The following is a 16,535-nucleotide window of genomic DNA, read 5'->3' as shown; positions in this document are numbered from 1 at the left end:
CAGACAACCCACAGAATGAGAGAAAATATTCACAAACTCTACATCTGACAAAGGGCTAATATCAAGAATCTACAAAGAACTCAAACAAGTCAGCAAGAAAAAAACAAAACCATCAAAAAGTGGGCAAAGGATATGAATAGACAGTTCTCAAAAGAAGATATACAAATGGCCAACAAACATATGAAAAAAATGCACAACATCACTATTTGTTAGGGAAATGCAAATTAGAACCACAATGAGATACCACCTTACTCCTACAAGAATGGCCATAATTAGATAGACGTTGGCATGGATGTGGTGAAAAGGGAACACTTTTACACTGCTGATGGGAGTGTAAACTAATAAAACCACTATGGAAAACAACACGGAGATTCCTTAAAAAACTAAAAGTAGGTCTTTTGACTCCTTGGTTCAGTATATTCCGAAGTTTTTTTTTTTTTTTTGCAACTATTGTAAAATGGGTTGAGTTCTTGATTTGATTCTCCGCTTGGTCACTGTTGGTGTATAGAAGAACTACTGATTTGTGTATGGTAATCTTGTATCTGGAAGCTTTGCTGAATTCTTTTATCAGTTCTAGGAGCCTTCAGGAGGAGTCCTTAGGGTTTTTGAGGTAAACAATCATATCATCTGCAAATAGTGACCGTTTGACTTCCTCTTTACCAGTTTGGATGCCTTTCTTTCTCTTGCCTTATTACTCTGGCTAGGACTTCCAGTACTATGTTGAAGAGGAATGGTGAGAGTGGGCACCCTTGTCTTGTTCCAGTTCTCAGAGGGAATGCTTTCAACTTTTTGCCATTCAGTATTATGTTGGCTGTGGGTTTGTCATAGATGGCTTTTATTGCATTAAGGTATGTCCCTTGTTTGCCTATTGTGCTGAGGGTTTTAATCATAAAGAGATGCTGGATTTGTCAAATGCTTTTTCTGTATGGTCATGTTATTTTTGTTTTTAATTCTGTTTATGTGGTGTATCACATTTATTGACTTGCGTATGTTAAACTATCCCTGCATCCCTGGTATGAAACCCACTTGATCATGGTGGATTATCTTTTTGATATGTTGTTGGATTCGGTTAGCTAGTATTTTGTTAAGGATTTTAGCATCTACATTGATCAAGGATATCAGTCTGTAGTTTTCTTTTTCAGTTATGTCCGTTCTTGGTCTTGGTGTTAGAATGATGCTGGCTTCATAAAATGAATTAGGGAGGGTTCCTTCTTTCTCTGTCTTGTGGAATAGTGTCAAAAAGATTGGTACCAATTCTTCTTTGAATGTCTAGTAGAATTCTGCTGTGAATCATCTGGTCCTGGACTTTTTTTTGTTGGTAATTTTTAATTACCATTTCAATCTTGCTGCTTGTTATTGGTCTGTTCAGGATACCTAATTCTTCCTGATTTAAGCTAGGAGAGTTGTATTTTTCCAGGAATTTATCCATGTCTTCTAGGTTTTCTGATTTATGTGCACAAGGGTCCTTGAATGATCTCTTGTATTTCAATGGTGTCAGTTGTAATATCTCCTGTTTTGTTTCTTAGTGGGGTTATTTGGATTTTCTCTCTTCTTTTCTTGGTTAATCTTGCCAGTGGTCTATCAATTTTATTTATCTTTTTAAAGAACCAGCTTTTTGTTTCATTTATCTTTTGTATTTTTTTGTTTCAATTTCATTTAGTTCTGTTCTGATCTTGGTTATTTCCCTTCTTCTGCTGGGTTTGGGTTTGGTTTGTTCTTGCTTCTCTAGTTCCTTGAGGTGTGACCTTAGAGTGTCAGTTTGTGCTCCTTCAGTCTTTTTGATGTAGGCGTTTAAGGCTATGAACTTTCCTCTTAGCACTGCCTTTGCTGTATCCCAGAGGTTTTGATAGGTTGTGTCATTATGGTCATTCAGTTCAAAGAATTTTAAAATTTCCATCTTGATTTCATTTTTGACTCAGTGCTCATTCAGGAGCAGGTTATTTAAATTTTCATGTATTTGCATGGTTTTGAAGGTCTCTTTTGGAGTTGATTTCCAGTTTTATTCCACTGTGGCCAGAGAGAGTGCTCGATATAATTTCAATTTTCTTAAATTTATTGAGGTTCGCTTTATGGCCTACCATATGGTCTATCTTGGAGAAAGTTCCATGCTGTGAATAGAATGTGTATTCTGCAGTTGTTGGATGAAATGTTCTGCATACATCTGTTTTTTATTTTTTATTTTTTATTATACTTTAGGGTTTTAGGGTACATGTGCACAATGTGCAGGTTTGTTACATATGTATCCATGTGCCATGTTGATTTCCTGCACCCATTAACTCATCATTTAGCATTAGGTGTATCTCCTAATGCTGTCCCTCCCCCCTCCCCCCACCCCACAACAGTCCCCGGAGTGTGATGATCCCCTTCCTGTGTCCATGAGTTCTCATTGTTCAATTCCCACCTATGAGTGAGAACATGCGGTGTTTGGTTTTTTGTCCTTGCGATAGTTTACTGAGAATGATGTTTTCCAGTTTCATCCATGTCCCTACAAAGGACATGAACTCTTCATTTTTTATGGCTGCATAGTATTCCATGGTGTATATGTGCCACATTTTCTTAATCCAGTCTATCGTTGTTGGACATTTGGGTTGGTTCCAACTCTTTGCTATTGTGAATAGTGCTGCAATAAACATACGTGTGCATGTGTCTTTATAGCAGCATGATTTATAGTCCTTTGGGTATATACACAGTAGTGGGATGGCTGGGTCAAATGGTATTTCTAGTTCGAGATCCCTGAGGAATCGCCACACTGACTTCCACAATGGTTGAACTAGTTTACAGTCCCACCAACAGTGTAAAAGTGTTCCTATTTCTCCACATCCTCTCCAGCACCTGTTGTTTCCTGATTTTTTAATGATGGCCATTCTAACTGGTGTGAGATGGTATCTCACTGTGGTTTTGATTTGCATTTCTCTGATGGCCAGTGATGATGAGCATTTTTTCATGTGTTTTTTGGCTGCATAAATGTCTTCTTTTGAGAAGTGTCTGTTCATGTCCTTTGCCCACTTTTTGATGGGGTTGTTTGTTTTTTTCTCGTAAATTTGTTTGAGTTCATTGTAGATTCTGGATATTAGCCCTTTGTCAGATGAGTAGGTTGCAAAAATTTTCTCCCATTCTGTAGGTTGCCTGTTCACTCTGATGATAGTTTCTTTTGCTGTGCAGAAGCTCTTTAGTTTAATGAGATCCCCTTTGTCGATTTTGGCTTTTGTTGCCATTGCTTTTGGTGTTTTAGACATGAAGTCCTTGCCTATGCCTATATCCTGAATGGTATTGCCTAGGTTTTCTTGTAGGATTTTAATGGTTTTAGGTCTAACATATAAGTCTTTAATCCATCTTGAATTAATTTTTGTATAAGGTGTAAGGAAGGGATCCAGTTTCAGCTTTCTACATATGGCTAGCCAGTTTTCCCAGCACCATTTATTAAATAGGGAATCCTTTCCCCATTTCTTGTTTTTGTCAGGTTTGTCAAAGATCAGATAGTTGTAGCTACGCGGCATCATTTCTGAGGGCTCTGTTCTGTTCCATTGATCTATGTCTCTGTTGTGGTACCAGTACCATGCTGTTTTGGTTACTGTAGCCTTGTAGTATAGTTTAAAGTCAGGTAGCGTGATGCCTCCAGCTTTGTTCTTTTGGCTTAGGATTGACTTGGCGATGCGGGCTCTTTTTCGGTTCCATATGAACTTTAAAGTAGTTTTTTCCAATTCTGTGAAGAAAGTCATTGGTAGCTTGATGGGGATGGCATTGAATCTATAAATTACCTTGGGCAGTATGGCCATTTTCACGATATTGATTCTTCCAACCCATGAGCCTGGAATGTTCTTCCATTTGTTTGTATCCTTTTTTATTTCATTGAGCAGTGGTTTGTAGTTCTCCTTGAAGAGGTCCTTCACATCCCTTGTAAGTTGGATTCCTAGGTATTTTATTCTCTTTGAAGCAATTGTGAATGGGAGTTCACTCATGATTTGGCTGTTTGTCTGTGATTGGTGTACAAGAATGCTTGTGATTTTTGTACATTAATTTTGTATCCTGAGACTTTGCTGAAGTTGCTAATCAGCTTAAGGAGATTTTGGGCTGAGACAATGGGGTTTTCTAGATATACAATCATGTCATCTGCAAACAGGGACAATTTGACTTCCTCTTTTCCTAATTGAATACCCTTTATTTCCTTCTCCTGCCTGATTGCTCTGGCCAGAACTTCCAGCACTATGTTGAATAGGAGCGGTGAGAGAGGGCATCCCTGTCTTGTGCCAGTTTTCAGAGGGAATGCTTCCAGTTTTTGCCCATTCAGTATGATATTGGCTGTGGGTTTGTCGTAGATAGCTCTTATTATTTTGAGATACGTCCCATCAATACCTAATTTATTGAGAGTTTTTAGCATGAAGGGTTGTTGAATTTTGTCAAAGGCCTTTTCTGCATCTATTGAGATAATCATGTGGTTTTTGTCTTTGGTTCTGTTTATATGCTAGATTACATTTATTGATTTGCGTATGTTGAACCAGCCTTGCATCCCAGGGATGAAGCCCACTTGATCATGGTGGATAAGCTTTTTGATGTGCTGCTGGATTCGGTTTGCCAGTATTTTATTGAGGATTTTTGCATCAATGTTCATCAAGGATATTGGTCTGAAATTCTCCTTTGTGGTTAAGTCTCTGCCAGGTTTTGGTATCAGGACGATGCTGGCTTCGTAAAATGTGTTAGGGAGGATTCCCTCTTTTTCTATCGATTGGAATAGTTTCAGAAGGAATGGTACCAGTTCCTCCTTGTACCTCTGGTAGAATTCAGCTGTGAATCCATCAGGTCCTGGACTCTTTTTGGTTGGTAAGCTATTGATTATTGCCACAATTTCAGAACCTGTTATTGGTCTATTCAGAGATTCAACTTCTTCCTGGTTTAGTCTTGGGAGGGTGTATTTGTCGAGGAATTTATCCATTTCTTCTAGATTTTCTAGTTTATTTGCATAGAGGTGTTTGTAGTATTCTCTGATGGTAGATTGTATTTCTGTGGGATCGGTGGTGATATCCCCTTTTTCGTTTTTTATTGCATCTATTTGATTCTTCTCTCTTTTCTTCTTTATTAGTCTTGCTAGTGGTCCATCAATTTTGTTGATCTTTTCAAAAAACCAGCTCCTGGATTCATTAATTTTTTGAAGGTTTTTTTGTGTCTCTATTTCCTTCAGTTCTGCTCTGATTTTAGTTATTTCTAGCCTTCTGCTAGCTTTTGAATGTGTTTGCTCTTGCTTTTCTAGTTCTTTTAATTGTGATGTTAGGGTGTCAATTTTGGATCATTCCTGCTTTCTTTTGTGGGCATTTAGTGCTATAAATTTCCCTCTACACACTGCTTTGAACGTGTCCCAGAGATTCTGGTATGTTGTGTCTTTGTTCTCGTTGGTTTCAAAGAACATCTTTATTTCTGCCTTCATTTCATTATGTACCCAATAGTCATTCAGGAGCAGGTTGTTCAATTTCCATGTAGTTGAGCGGTTTTTAGTGAGTTTCTTAATCCTGAGTTCTAGTTTGATTGCACTGTGGTCTGAGAGACAGTTTGTTATAATTTCTGTTCTTTTACATTTGCTGAGGAGAGCTTTACTTCCAACTATGTGGTCAATTTTGGAATAGGTGTGGTGTGGTGCTGAAAAAAATGTATATTCTGTTGACTTGGGGTGGAGAGTTCTGTAGATGTCTATTAGGTCCACTTTATGTAGAGCTGAGTTCAATTCCTGGATATCCTTGTTAACTTTCTGTCTCGTTGATCTGTCTAATGCTGACAGTGGGGTGTTAAAATCTCCCATTATTATTGTGTGGGAGTTTAAGTCCCTTTGTAGGTCACTCAGGACTTGCTTTATGAATCTGGGTGCTCCTGTGTTGGGTGCATATATATTTAGGATAGTTAGCTCTTCTTGTTGAATTGATCCCTTTACCATTATGTAATGGCCTTCTTTGTCTCTTTTGATCTTTGTTGGTTTAAAGTCTATTTTATCAGAGACTAGGATTGCAACCCCAGCCTTTTTTTGATTTCCAGTTGCTTGATAGATCTTCCTCCATCCCTTTATTTTGAGTCTATGTGCGTCTCTGCACGTGAGATGGGTTTCCTGAATACAGCACACTGATGGGTCCTGACTCCTTATCCAGTTTGCCAGTCTGTGTCTTTTGGTTGGAGCATTTAGCCCATTTACATTTAACGTTAATATTGTTATGTGTGAATCTGATCCTGTCATTATGATGTTAGTGGTTATTTTGCTCGTTAGTTGCTATAGTTTCTTCCTAGCCTCGATGGTCTTTACAGTTTGGCATGTTTTTGCAGTGGCTGGTGCTGGTCGTTCCTTTCCATGTTTAGTGCTTCCTTCAGGAGCTCTTTTAGGGCAGGCCTGGTGGTGACAAAATCACTTAGCGTTTGCTTATCTGTAAAGTATTTTATTTCTCCTTCACTTATGAAGCTTAGTTTGGCGGGATAGGAAATTCTGGGTTGAAAATTCTTTTCTTTAAGAATGGTGAATATCGGCCCCCACTCTCTTCTGGCTTGTAGAGTTTCTGCTGAGAGATCAGCTGTTAGTCTGATGGGCTTCCCTTTGTGGGTAACCCGACCTTTCTCTCTGGCTGCCCTTAACATTTTTTCCTTCATTTCAACTTTGGTGAATCTGACAATTATGTGTCTTGGAGTTGCCCTTCTCGAGGAGTATCTTTGTGGCGTTCTCTGTATTTCCTGAATCTGAATGCTGGCCTGCCTTGCTAGATTGGGGAAGTTCTCCTGGATAATATCTTGCAGAGTGTTTTCCAACTTGGTTCCATTCTCCCCATCATTTTCAGGTACACCAATCAGACGTAGGTTTGGTCTTTTCACATAGTCCCAAATTTCTTGGAGGCTTTGTTCATTTCTTTTTATCCTTTTTTCTCTAAACTTCCCTTCTCTCTTCATTTCATTCATTTCATCTTCCATCAGCGATACCCTTTCTTCCAGTTGATCGCATCTGCTACTGAGGCTTCTGCAATCTTCGCATAGTTCTCGAAACTTGGCTTTCATCTCCATCAGCTCCTTGAAGCCCTTCTCTCCATTGGTTATTCTAGTTATCCATTCTTCTAATTTTTTTTCAAAGTTTTTAACTTCTTTGCTGTTGTTTTGAATTTCCTCTTGTAGCTCAGAGTAGTTTGATCGTCTGAAGCCTTCTTCTCTCAAGTCATCAAAGTCATCCTCCATCCAGCTTTGTTCCGTTGCTGGTGAGGAACTGCATTCCTTTGGAGGAGGAGAGGTGCTCTGTTTTTTAGAGTTTCCAGTTTTTTTGGTCTGTTTTTTCCCCATCTTTGTGGTTTTATCTACTTTTTGTCTTTGATGATGGTGATGTACAGATGGGTTTTTGGTGTGGATGTCCTTTCCGTTTGTTAGTTTTCCTTCTACCAGACAGGCCCCTCAGCTGCAGGTCTGTTGGAGTTTACTAGAGGTCCACTCCAGACCCTGTTTGGCTGGGTGTCAGCAGCGGTGGCTGCAGAACAGCGGATTTTCATGAGACCACAAATTCAGCTGTCTGATAGTTCCTCTGAAAGTTTTGTCTCAGAGGAGTACCCGGTTGAATGAGGTGTCAGTCTGTCCCTACTGGGGGGGTGCCTCCCAGTTAGGCTGCTCAGGGGTGAGGGACCCACTTTAGGAGGCAGTCTGTCCGTTCTCAGATCTCCAGCTGCGTGCTGGGAGAACCACTACTCTCTTCAAAGCTGTCAGTCAGACAGGGACATTTAAGTCTGTGGAAGTTCTTGCTGAGTTTTTGTTTGTCTGTGCCCTGCCCCCAGAGGTGGAGCCTACAGAGGCAGGCAGGCCTCCTTGAGCTGTGGTGGGCTCCACCCAGTTCGAGCTTCCTGGCTGCTTTGTTTACCTAAGCAAGCCTGGGCAATGGCGGGCGCCCCTCCCCCAGCCTCGCTGCCGCCTTGCAGCTTGATCTCAGACTGCTGTGCTAGCAATCAGCGAGACTCCGTGGGCATAGGACCCTCCGAGCCAGGTGCGGGACACAATCTCCTAGTGTGCCGTTTTCCAGGCCCGTTGGAAAAGCGCAGTATTAGGATGGGACTGACCCGATATTCCAGGTGCCGTCTGCTTCCCCTTCCTTTGACTAGGAAAGGGAACTCCCTGACCCCTTGCGCTTCCCTCGCCCTGCTTCGGCTCGCACACAGTGCGCTTCACCGACTGTCCTGCACCCACTGTTAGGCACTCCCTAGTGAGATGAAACCGGTACCTCAAGCAGAAATGCAGAAATCACCCATCTTCTGTGTCGCTGGGGCTGGGAGCTGGAGACCGGAGCTGTTCCTATTCGGCCATGCATACATCTGTTAAGTCCATTTGTTCCAAGGTATAGTTTAAGTCCATTGTTTCTTTGTTGACTTTCTGTCTTGATGAACTGTCTAGTGCTGTCAGTGGAGTGTTGAAGTCTCCCACTATTATTGTGTTGCTCTCCACCTCATTTCTTTTTTTTTTTAATTATACTTTAAATTTTTGGGTACATGTGCACAACGTGCAGGTTTGTTACATATATATACATGTGCCATGTTGGTGTGCTGTACCCATTAACTCGTCATTTAGCATTAGGTATATCTCCTAATGCTATCCTTCCCCCATCCCCCACCACAACAGGCCCCAGTGTGTGATGTTCCCCTTCCTGTGTCCATGTGTTCTCATTGTTCAATTCCCACCTATGAGTGAGAACATGCAGTGTTTGGTTTTTTTTCCTTGCGATAGTTTGCTGAGAATGATGGTTTCCAGCTTCATCTATGTCCCTACAAAGGACGTGAACTCATCTTTTTTATGGCTGCATAGTATTCCATGGTGTATATGTGCCACATTTTCTTAATCCAGTCTATCGTTGTTGGACATTTGGATTGGTTCCAAGTCTTCGCTATTGTGAATAGTGCCGCAATAAACATACGTGTGCATGTGTCTTCGTAGCAGCATGATTTATAATCCTTTGGGTATATACTCAGTAATGGGATGGCTGGGTCAAATGGTATTTCTAGTTCTAGATCCCTGAGGAATCGCCACACTGACTTCCACAATGTTTGAACTAGTTTACAGTCCCACCAACAGAGAGACGCAACAAAAAAAGAGAATTTTAGACCATTATCCCTGATGAACATCGATGCAAAAATCCTCAATAAAATACTGGCAAACCGAATCCAGCAGCACATCAAAAAGCTTATCCACCATGATCAAGTGGGCTTCATCCCTGGGATGCAAGGCTGGTTCAACATATGCAAATCAATAAATGTAATCCAGCATATAAACAGAACCAAAGACAAAAACCACATCATTATCTCAATAGATGCAGAAAAGGCCTTTGACAAAATTCAACAACACTTCATGCTAAAAACTCTCAATAAATTAGGTATTGATGGGACGTATCTCAAAATAATAAGAGCTATTTATGACAAACCCACAGCCAATATCATACTGAATGGACAAAAACTGGAAGCATTCCCTTTGAAAACTGGCACAAGACAGGGATGCCCTCTCTCACCACTCCTATTCAACATCGTGTTGGAAGTTCTGGCCAGGGCAATCAGGCATGAGAAAGAAATAAAGGGTATTCAATTAGGAAAAGAAGAAGTCAAATTGTCCCTGTTTGTAGATGACATGATTGTATATCTAGAAAAACCCCATCGTCTCAGCCCAAAATCTCCTTAAGCTGATAAGCAACTTCAGCAAAGTCTCAGGATACAAAATCAATGTACAAAAATCACAAGCATTCTTATACACCAATAACAGACAAACAGAGAGCCAAATCATGAGTGAACTCCCATTCACAATTGCTTCAAAGAGAATAAAATACCTAGGAATCTAACTTACAAGGGACGTGAAGGATCTCTTCAAGGAGAAGTACAAACTGCTCAATGAAATAAAAGAGGATACAAACAAATGGAAGAACATTCCATGCTCATGGGTTGGAAGAATCAATATCGTAAAAATGGCCATACTGCCCAAGGTAATTTATAGATTCAATGCCATCCCCATCAAGCTACCAATGACTTTCTTCATGGAATTGGAAAAAACTACTTTAAAGTTCATATGGAACCAAAAAAGAGCCCGCATTGCCAAGTCAATCCTAAGCCAAAAGAACAAAGCTGGAGGCATCATGCTACCTGACTTCAAACTATACTACAAGGCTACAGTAACCAAAACAGCATGGCATTGGTACCAAAACAGAGATATAGACGAATGGAACAGAACAGAGCCCTCAGAAATAATGCCGCATATCTACAACTATCTGATCTTTGACAAACCTGACAAAAACAAGAAATAGGGAAAGAGTTCCCTATTTAAAAAATGGTGCTGGGAAAACTGGCTAGCCATATGTAGAAAGCTGAAACTGGATCCCTTCCTTACACCTTATACAAAAATTAATTCAAGATGGATTAAAGACTTAAATGTTAGACGTAAACCATAAAAACCCTAGAAGAAGACCTAGGCAATACCATTCAAGATATAGGCATGGGCAAGGACTTCATGTCTAAAACACCAAAAGCAATGGCAACGAAAGCCAAAATTGACAAATGGGATCTAATTAAACTAAAGAGCTTCTGCACAGCAAAAGAAACTACCATCAGAGTGAACAAGCAATCTACAGGATGGGAGAAAATTTTTGCAATCTATTCATCTGACAAAGGGCTAATATCCAGAATCTACAATGAACTCAAAGAAATTTACAAGAAAAAAACAAAAAAAAACCCATCAAAAAGTGGGTGAAGGATATGAACAGACACTTCTCAAAAGAAGACATTTATGCAGCCAACAGACACATGAAAAAATGCTCGTCATCACTGGCCATCAGAGAAATGCAAATCAAAACCACAATGAGATACCATCTCACACCAGTTAGAATGGCAATCATTAAAAAGTCAGAAAATGACAGGTGCTGGAGAGGATGTGGAGACATAGGTCCACCTCATTTCTTAGGTCTATTAGTAATTGTTTTGTAAATTTGGGAGCTCCAGTGTTAGGCACATATATGTTTAGAATTGTGGTATTTTCCTGTTGGACAAGGTCTTTACCATTATATAATGTCCTTCTTTGTCTCTTTTAACTGCTGTTGCTTTAAAGTTTGCTTTGTCTGATATAAGAATAGCTACCCCTGCTTACTTTTGGTGTCCATTTGCATGAAATGCCTTTTTCCACCCCTTTACTTTAAGTTTATTTGAGTCCTTATGTGCTAGGTGAGTCTTCTGAAGGCAGCAGATGGTTGGTTGGTGAGTTCTTACCCATTCTGTGGTTCTGTATCTTTTAAGTGGAGCATTTAGGTCTTTGACATTCAGTGTTAGTATTGAAATGTGAGGTATGGTTACATTCATCATGTTCTTTGTTGTCTGTGTACTTTGGTTTTTTTTTGTTTTTTGTTTTTGCTTTTTAACTTGTATTTTTGTTTTATAGGTCCTGTGTATTTTGTGCTTAAAAATGTTCTGTTTTGATGTGTTACCAGGATTTGTTTCAAGATTTAGAGCTCCTTTTAGCAGCTTTTGTAGTGGTGGTTTGGTAATGACGAATTCTCTTAGCATTCATTTGTCTGAAAAAGACTGTGTCTTTCCTTTATATATGATGCTCAGTTTCACTGGATATAAAAATTCTTGGCTGATAATTGTTTTGTTTGAGGAGGCTGAAGATAGGGCCCTAATCCCTTCTACCTTGTAGGGTTTCTGCTGAGAAATCTGCTGTTAATCAGATAGGTTTTCGTTTACAGGTTACCTGGTGCTTCTGTCTCACAGCTCTTAAGAGTCTTTCCTTCGTCTTAACTTTGGATAACCTGATGACAGTGTGCTTAGGTGAAGATTGTTTTGCTATGGATTTCCCAGGTGTTCTTTGTGCTTCTTGTATTTGGATATCTAGGTCTCTAGCAAGGCCAGGGAAATTTTCCTCGATTATTCCCCCAAATAGGTTTTCCAGGCTTTTAGAATTCTCTTCTTCCTCAGATACACTGATTATTCTTATATTTGGTTGTTTAACGTAATCACAGACTTCTTGGAGGCTTTCTTCATATTTTCTTATTCTTTTTTTTTTGTCTTTGTTGGATTAATTAGAAGACCTTATCTTCGAGCTCTGAATTTCTTTCTTCTACTTGTTCAGCTCTATTACTGAGACTTTCCAGAACATTCTGCATTTTTGAAAGGATGTCCAAAATTTCCTGAATTTTTGATGGTTTTTTCTTTAAGTTATTTCCTTGACTATTTCTCCCTTCACTTCTGGTATCATATTTTGGATTTCCTTGCATTGGGCTTTGCTTTTCTCTGGTCCCTCCCTGATTAGCTTAATAACTAACTTCCTGAACTCTTTTTCAGGTAAATCAAGGATTTCTTCTTGGTTTGGATCCATTACTGGTGAACTAGTGCGATTTTTCTACCAAGCTTTGTATAATGCTATTCACTTTCGGAATCTGTCCTGTACCCAGGTTCTAATATTAATTTTCTGCTTCCCTCATATACCATCTCAAGACTGCTATCTTTGGCCTCCTGTATTTCCAAGCTTCTTTGTTTTATCTCCCCAGAGGTTAAGGCTTTCATTCATCAGCTCTCTGACTTGTTCTTAGTATTTCCCTACACAGCAAGGGGGCTCTCTTCTTATGGGTAAACTCTCATTGATATTATCCATGTTCTGTATTACAAAGACATTTCCTTATTCTTTTGTCTATGAAATTGCCACTTGAGTTTCCTCTTTTTTTTTTTTTTTTTTTTTTAAAGACAGATTCTTGCTCTGTCGCTCAGGCTGGGGTGCAGTGGCACATTCTCAGCTTACTGCAACCTCTGCCTTGAAGGTGCAAGCAATTCGTCTGCCTCAGCCTCCCGAGTAGCTGGGATTACAGGTTCCTGCCACCACACCTGGTTAATTTTTGTATTTTCAGTAGAGACGGGGTTTCACCATGTTGGCCTGTCTGGTTTGGAACTCCTGACCTTAAGTCATCTGCCCACCTCAGCCTCCCAAAGTGCTGGGATTACAGGCATGAGCCACCATGTCTTGCCTGAGTTTCCTCTTTGGTGTAGGCTCTGAAGCTGACTGCGCTGGTCCTAGATTTTTGTTTTCTGACTTATATGCAAATACAAATGTTTAATATTCTGCCTCTTAGTTACACTGTAGGCATGGACTATAGGCTATTTTACTTGCCTTACTTGTTAATTTGTATGGATTTTTGGAGACCATGTGGAGAGATTAAATTTACTTGTCTACTGTCATACTAAAGCAGTGTTTCTAGCCTTTTTTTCTCTCGCTCCCATAAGAAGCCTTTATAGACATTTTAGTTCCTAATTATCCCCTTGAATATTTAATACCACAGATATACCATATATCTGTTTAAGTACTATGGCCACAAACTATTGTAATATCTGAGATTTTTTTTATCCTAAGAACCAGTTTTACCCCTTGAGAGCAGTATCACTCTCAGTGAGAATGTATGTTCTGAAAGTATCTTGAATTTTTTTTCATTGTTGTACTGCTGAATCCTATAAGTAGTATTTTGCTTATACTTTAACACATGTATGAGTAATATTGGTCTATAATTTCCCTCCCTCACCTCCTCAGTATTATATTTATTCTGTAGTTTTGTAGGCAATTAGGAGCTACTGAAGGGTTTTATGCATAGGAATAATCAATTATTTTAAAGAGAAATACATCCCTTGACATACTGTGGAAAATAAATAGAAGATGAGACTGGTGGCATAGGTTTTTAAAGATGCTATTGTAATAACAAAGGTATTAGTTAATGCAGCAGTAAATTCAAGAAGTATTTGGAAATAGAATGAGCAGAAACTGATAATCATATGCATGCAAGAGAGTAGCCCAGCCTTACTCTCAAGCTTTTAACTTTTGTTATAATTTGACTATTAGCTTGAGCTGTATTATTTAATTCTGAAACAGTAATTCTTTCATTTAATTAAATTATGCTTTGCCTTACAGAAAGTGGCAGGGTTACCATTCAAGAATTTATGACTAAATTATCCGATATATTGACAATTCCTAAAGCTGCAGGTAAGTTTTATTTAATATGCACTTATTGCCCAGATCTAGAAAGGCAAGCAGTGGTTTGCATGTTAAAAACAATACAGGGTTCGATAGTTAAAGCACAGGTAAGTAAGAAACAATACAATATAAATATAAAACAATACAAGATTAGATTACATAACTTCTGTTTGAATTCTAAGGCAAATATTGCTAAGCTTAACCCAAACTCAAAATTTTAGGTAGTCTTACTTGGTAGTGCTAGAAAATTACTAGATTATATATTATTCTTTGAGGTTATTCAGTAGGCATATTTGACTTCTGAAATTATTAGAAAATAATTTTTAAAACTTTTGACAAATCCAGTAGAATTTTTATCACTGTTATGTTCTCATGTATCTTCAGCGACTCTCTTGATCACATTTTTTAAACATTCATGCTTTTTGAGGTATAATGTACATATAGCAAAATTCACTCTTTTTAGGTATACAGTTCTTTGGATTCTTAAAAATAATGTAATGTAACCTTTACTATACAGAACATATAGACTATATTATCCCCCAGAAGTCTCTTATGCCCTTTTGTAATCCATTTCTTCCTCTACCCTGAGCCCCTGGCAACTACTGATTCATTCTTTGTCCCTATAGTTTTGCCTTTTGTGGAATATCATGTAAATGATTAAATATGAAGTGGTTTGAGTTTGGCAGTCATTGCATGCATATACTTTGAATGTACTTTGTTTATACTCTCATTTATACTACCAATCCTCCCTAGAAAAAATGGATTCTGATTGGTTCTGGTTGCAATATTACAAATTCCAAATAAAGCTTTATTTGAGGACCCCCAAAGTTGAGGTACAGATCCCTTTGGCTGTTTGTTTCCCACTAAGTTGTGTGCGTGTGTGTGTGTGTGTGTATATGTGTAACCAACATTTTGTTGAACCAACAATGTACCGTTAGTAAAGCTGCTGTGCAAAATTATCCCTCAGGTCTGTTCTAAACTTACAGTTTAACTGATTTTATTGTCCTCACTTAAGGTTACACAATTCATATATGGGAAGAAAATACTAGGACATTAAATCAAGATGGTTACTTTTGCTATTTTGCTGAAGATTCATATTTAAATATAAATCAAGAAGTTAATCTACACATTAGAAGTGTTTTAAAAAAATTTTTAAATTGATACATAATTGTACATATTTATGGGGTACAATGTGTTGTTTCATTTATATGTTGTATAATAATCAAATCAGTGTAATTAGCAACTGGTTGTGAACCCCAAATATCAGAAACAGGATTCAATTAATTTAGAAAGTTTATTTTTGCCAAGGTTAAGGGTGTGCCCATGACACAGACTCAGGAGGTCCTGACACATGTGCCCAAGGTGGTTGGGGCACAGCTTGGTTTTATACATTTTAGGGAGACATGAAATATCAATCAATACATGTAAGATGTACATTGGTTTGTTCCAGAACGGTGGGGGGAAGACAACTTGAAGTGGGGAATTTCCTTATGGACAAATTGTTAGGAAGGTATGTAGCTTCTTCTTTTATTTTATTTTATTTTATTTTTTATCTCTGTTGCTATCTCCTTTAGGAATAGAATGGGAGGCAGGTTTGCCTGACACAGTTCCCAGCTTGACTTTTCCCTTTGGCTTAGTGATTTTGGGATACAGAGATTTATTTTCCTTTCACACCATCAGCTCAAACATTTATCATTTCTTTGTAGTGAGAACATTCAATACATGATTAACTATGGTCACCCTTTAATTTTTAAATGGACAAATACAAATTGTATGTACTGTGTATTGCATGATTCAAAATATGTACATATGTTGTGGAATGGCTAAATTGAATTAATTAACATGTTTTACCTCACATACCTATTTTTGTGATGAGAACACTTAAAATCTTTTCTCTTAGCAATTTTCAAAAATATTATACATTGTTATTAACTGTAGTCACCATGTTATACAACAGAGCTCTTAACCTTATTGATTTTCTAATATTTTATTAAAGATTTTTGAGTATATGTTTATGAGGGATATTGGTCTATAGTTTTCTTTCAGTGTCTTTTCCAGATTTTTTTGTTAGGGTTATGCTGGCCTCATAAAATGAGTTGGGAAGTCTTCCCTCCCTCTTTTATTTCTGGTTGAGTTTGTGCATTAGTCTGTTCTAATGCTGCTAATAAAGAAATACCTGAAACTGGGTAATTTATAAAAGAAAGAGGTTTAACTGACTCACAGTTCCATATGGCTGGGGAGGCCTCACCATCATGGTAGAAGGCTAATGAGGAGCAAAGTCACCTCTTACATGGCGGCAGGCAAGAGAGCTTGTGCAGGGGAACTCCCATTTATAAAACCATTAGATCTCGTGAGACTTACTCACTTATGGGGACACTGCCCCCATGATTCGATTATTTCCACTGGCCCCACCCTTGACACGTGAGGATTATTACAGTTCAGGGTGAGATTTGGGTGGGGACACAGCCAAACCATATCAGTTTATGATTATGATTAGGATTATTGTTTTCATTAAATGTTTGGTAGACTTCACCATCTATTCCTGAAGATTTAAAATATTGAGC

At 38.5% G+C, this 16,535-nt stretch overlaps 1 protein-coding gene across 1 annotated transcript in view; it reads left to right on the top strand.

Moving 5' to 3' along the window:
• The window catches only part of EFCAB3 (EF-hand calcium binding domain 3), a 379,076-nt gene that overhangs the window by 34,605 nt on the left and 327,936 nt on the right, over nt 1–16,535 (top strand). The window contains exon 10 of the mRNA XM_003270799.4: nt 13,909–13,980. Within this exon, the coding sequence (XP_003270847.3) occupies nt 13,909–13,980 (72 nt within the window). The remainder of the gene's footprint in view (nt 1–13,908; nt 13,981–16,535) is intronic.

The sequence above is a fragment of the Nomascus leucogenys genome, chromosome 19, assembly GCF_006542625.1.
Source record: "Nomascus leucogenys isolate Asia chromosome 19, Asia_NLE_v1, whole genome shotgun sequence".
Classification (NCBI taxonomy): Eukaryota; Metazoa; Chordata; class Mammalia; order Primates; family Hylobatidae; genus Nomascus; species Nomascus leucogenys.
The sequence above is the reverse complement of the archived record's forward strand: the minus strand, read 5'-3'. Positions and strand labels throughout refer to the sequence as shown.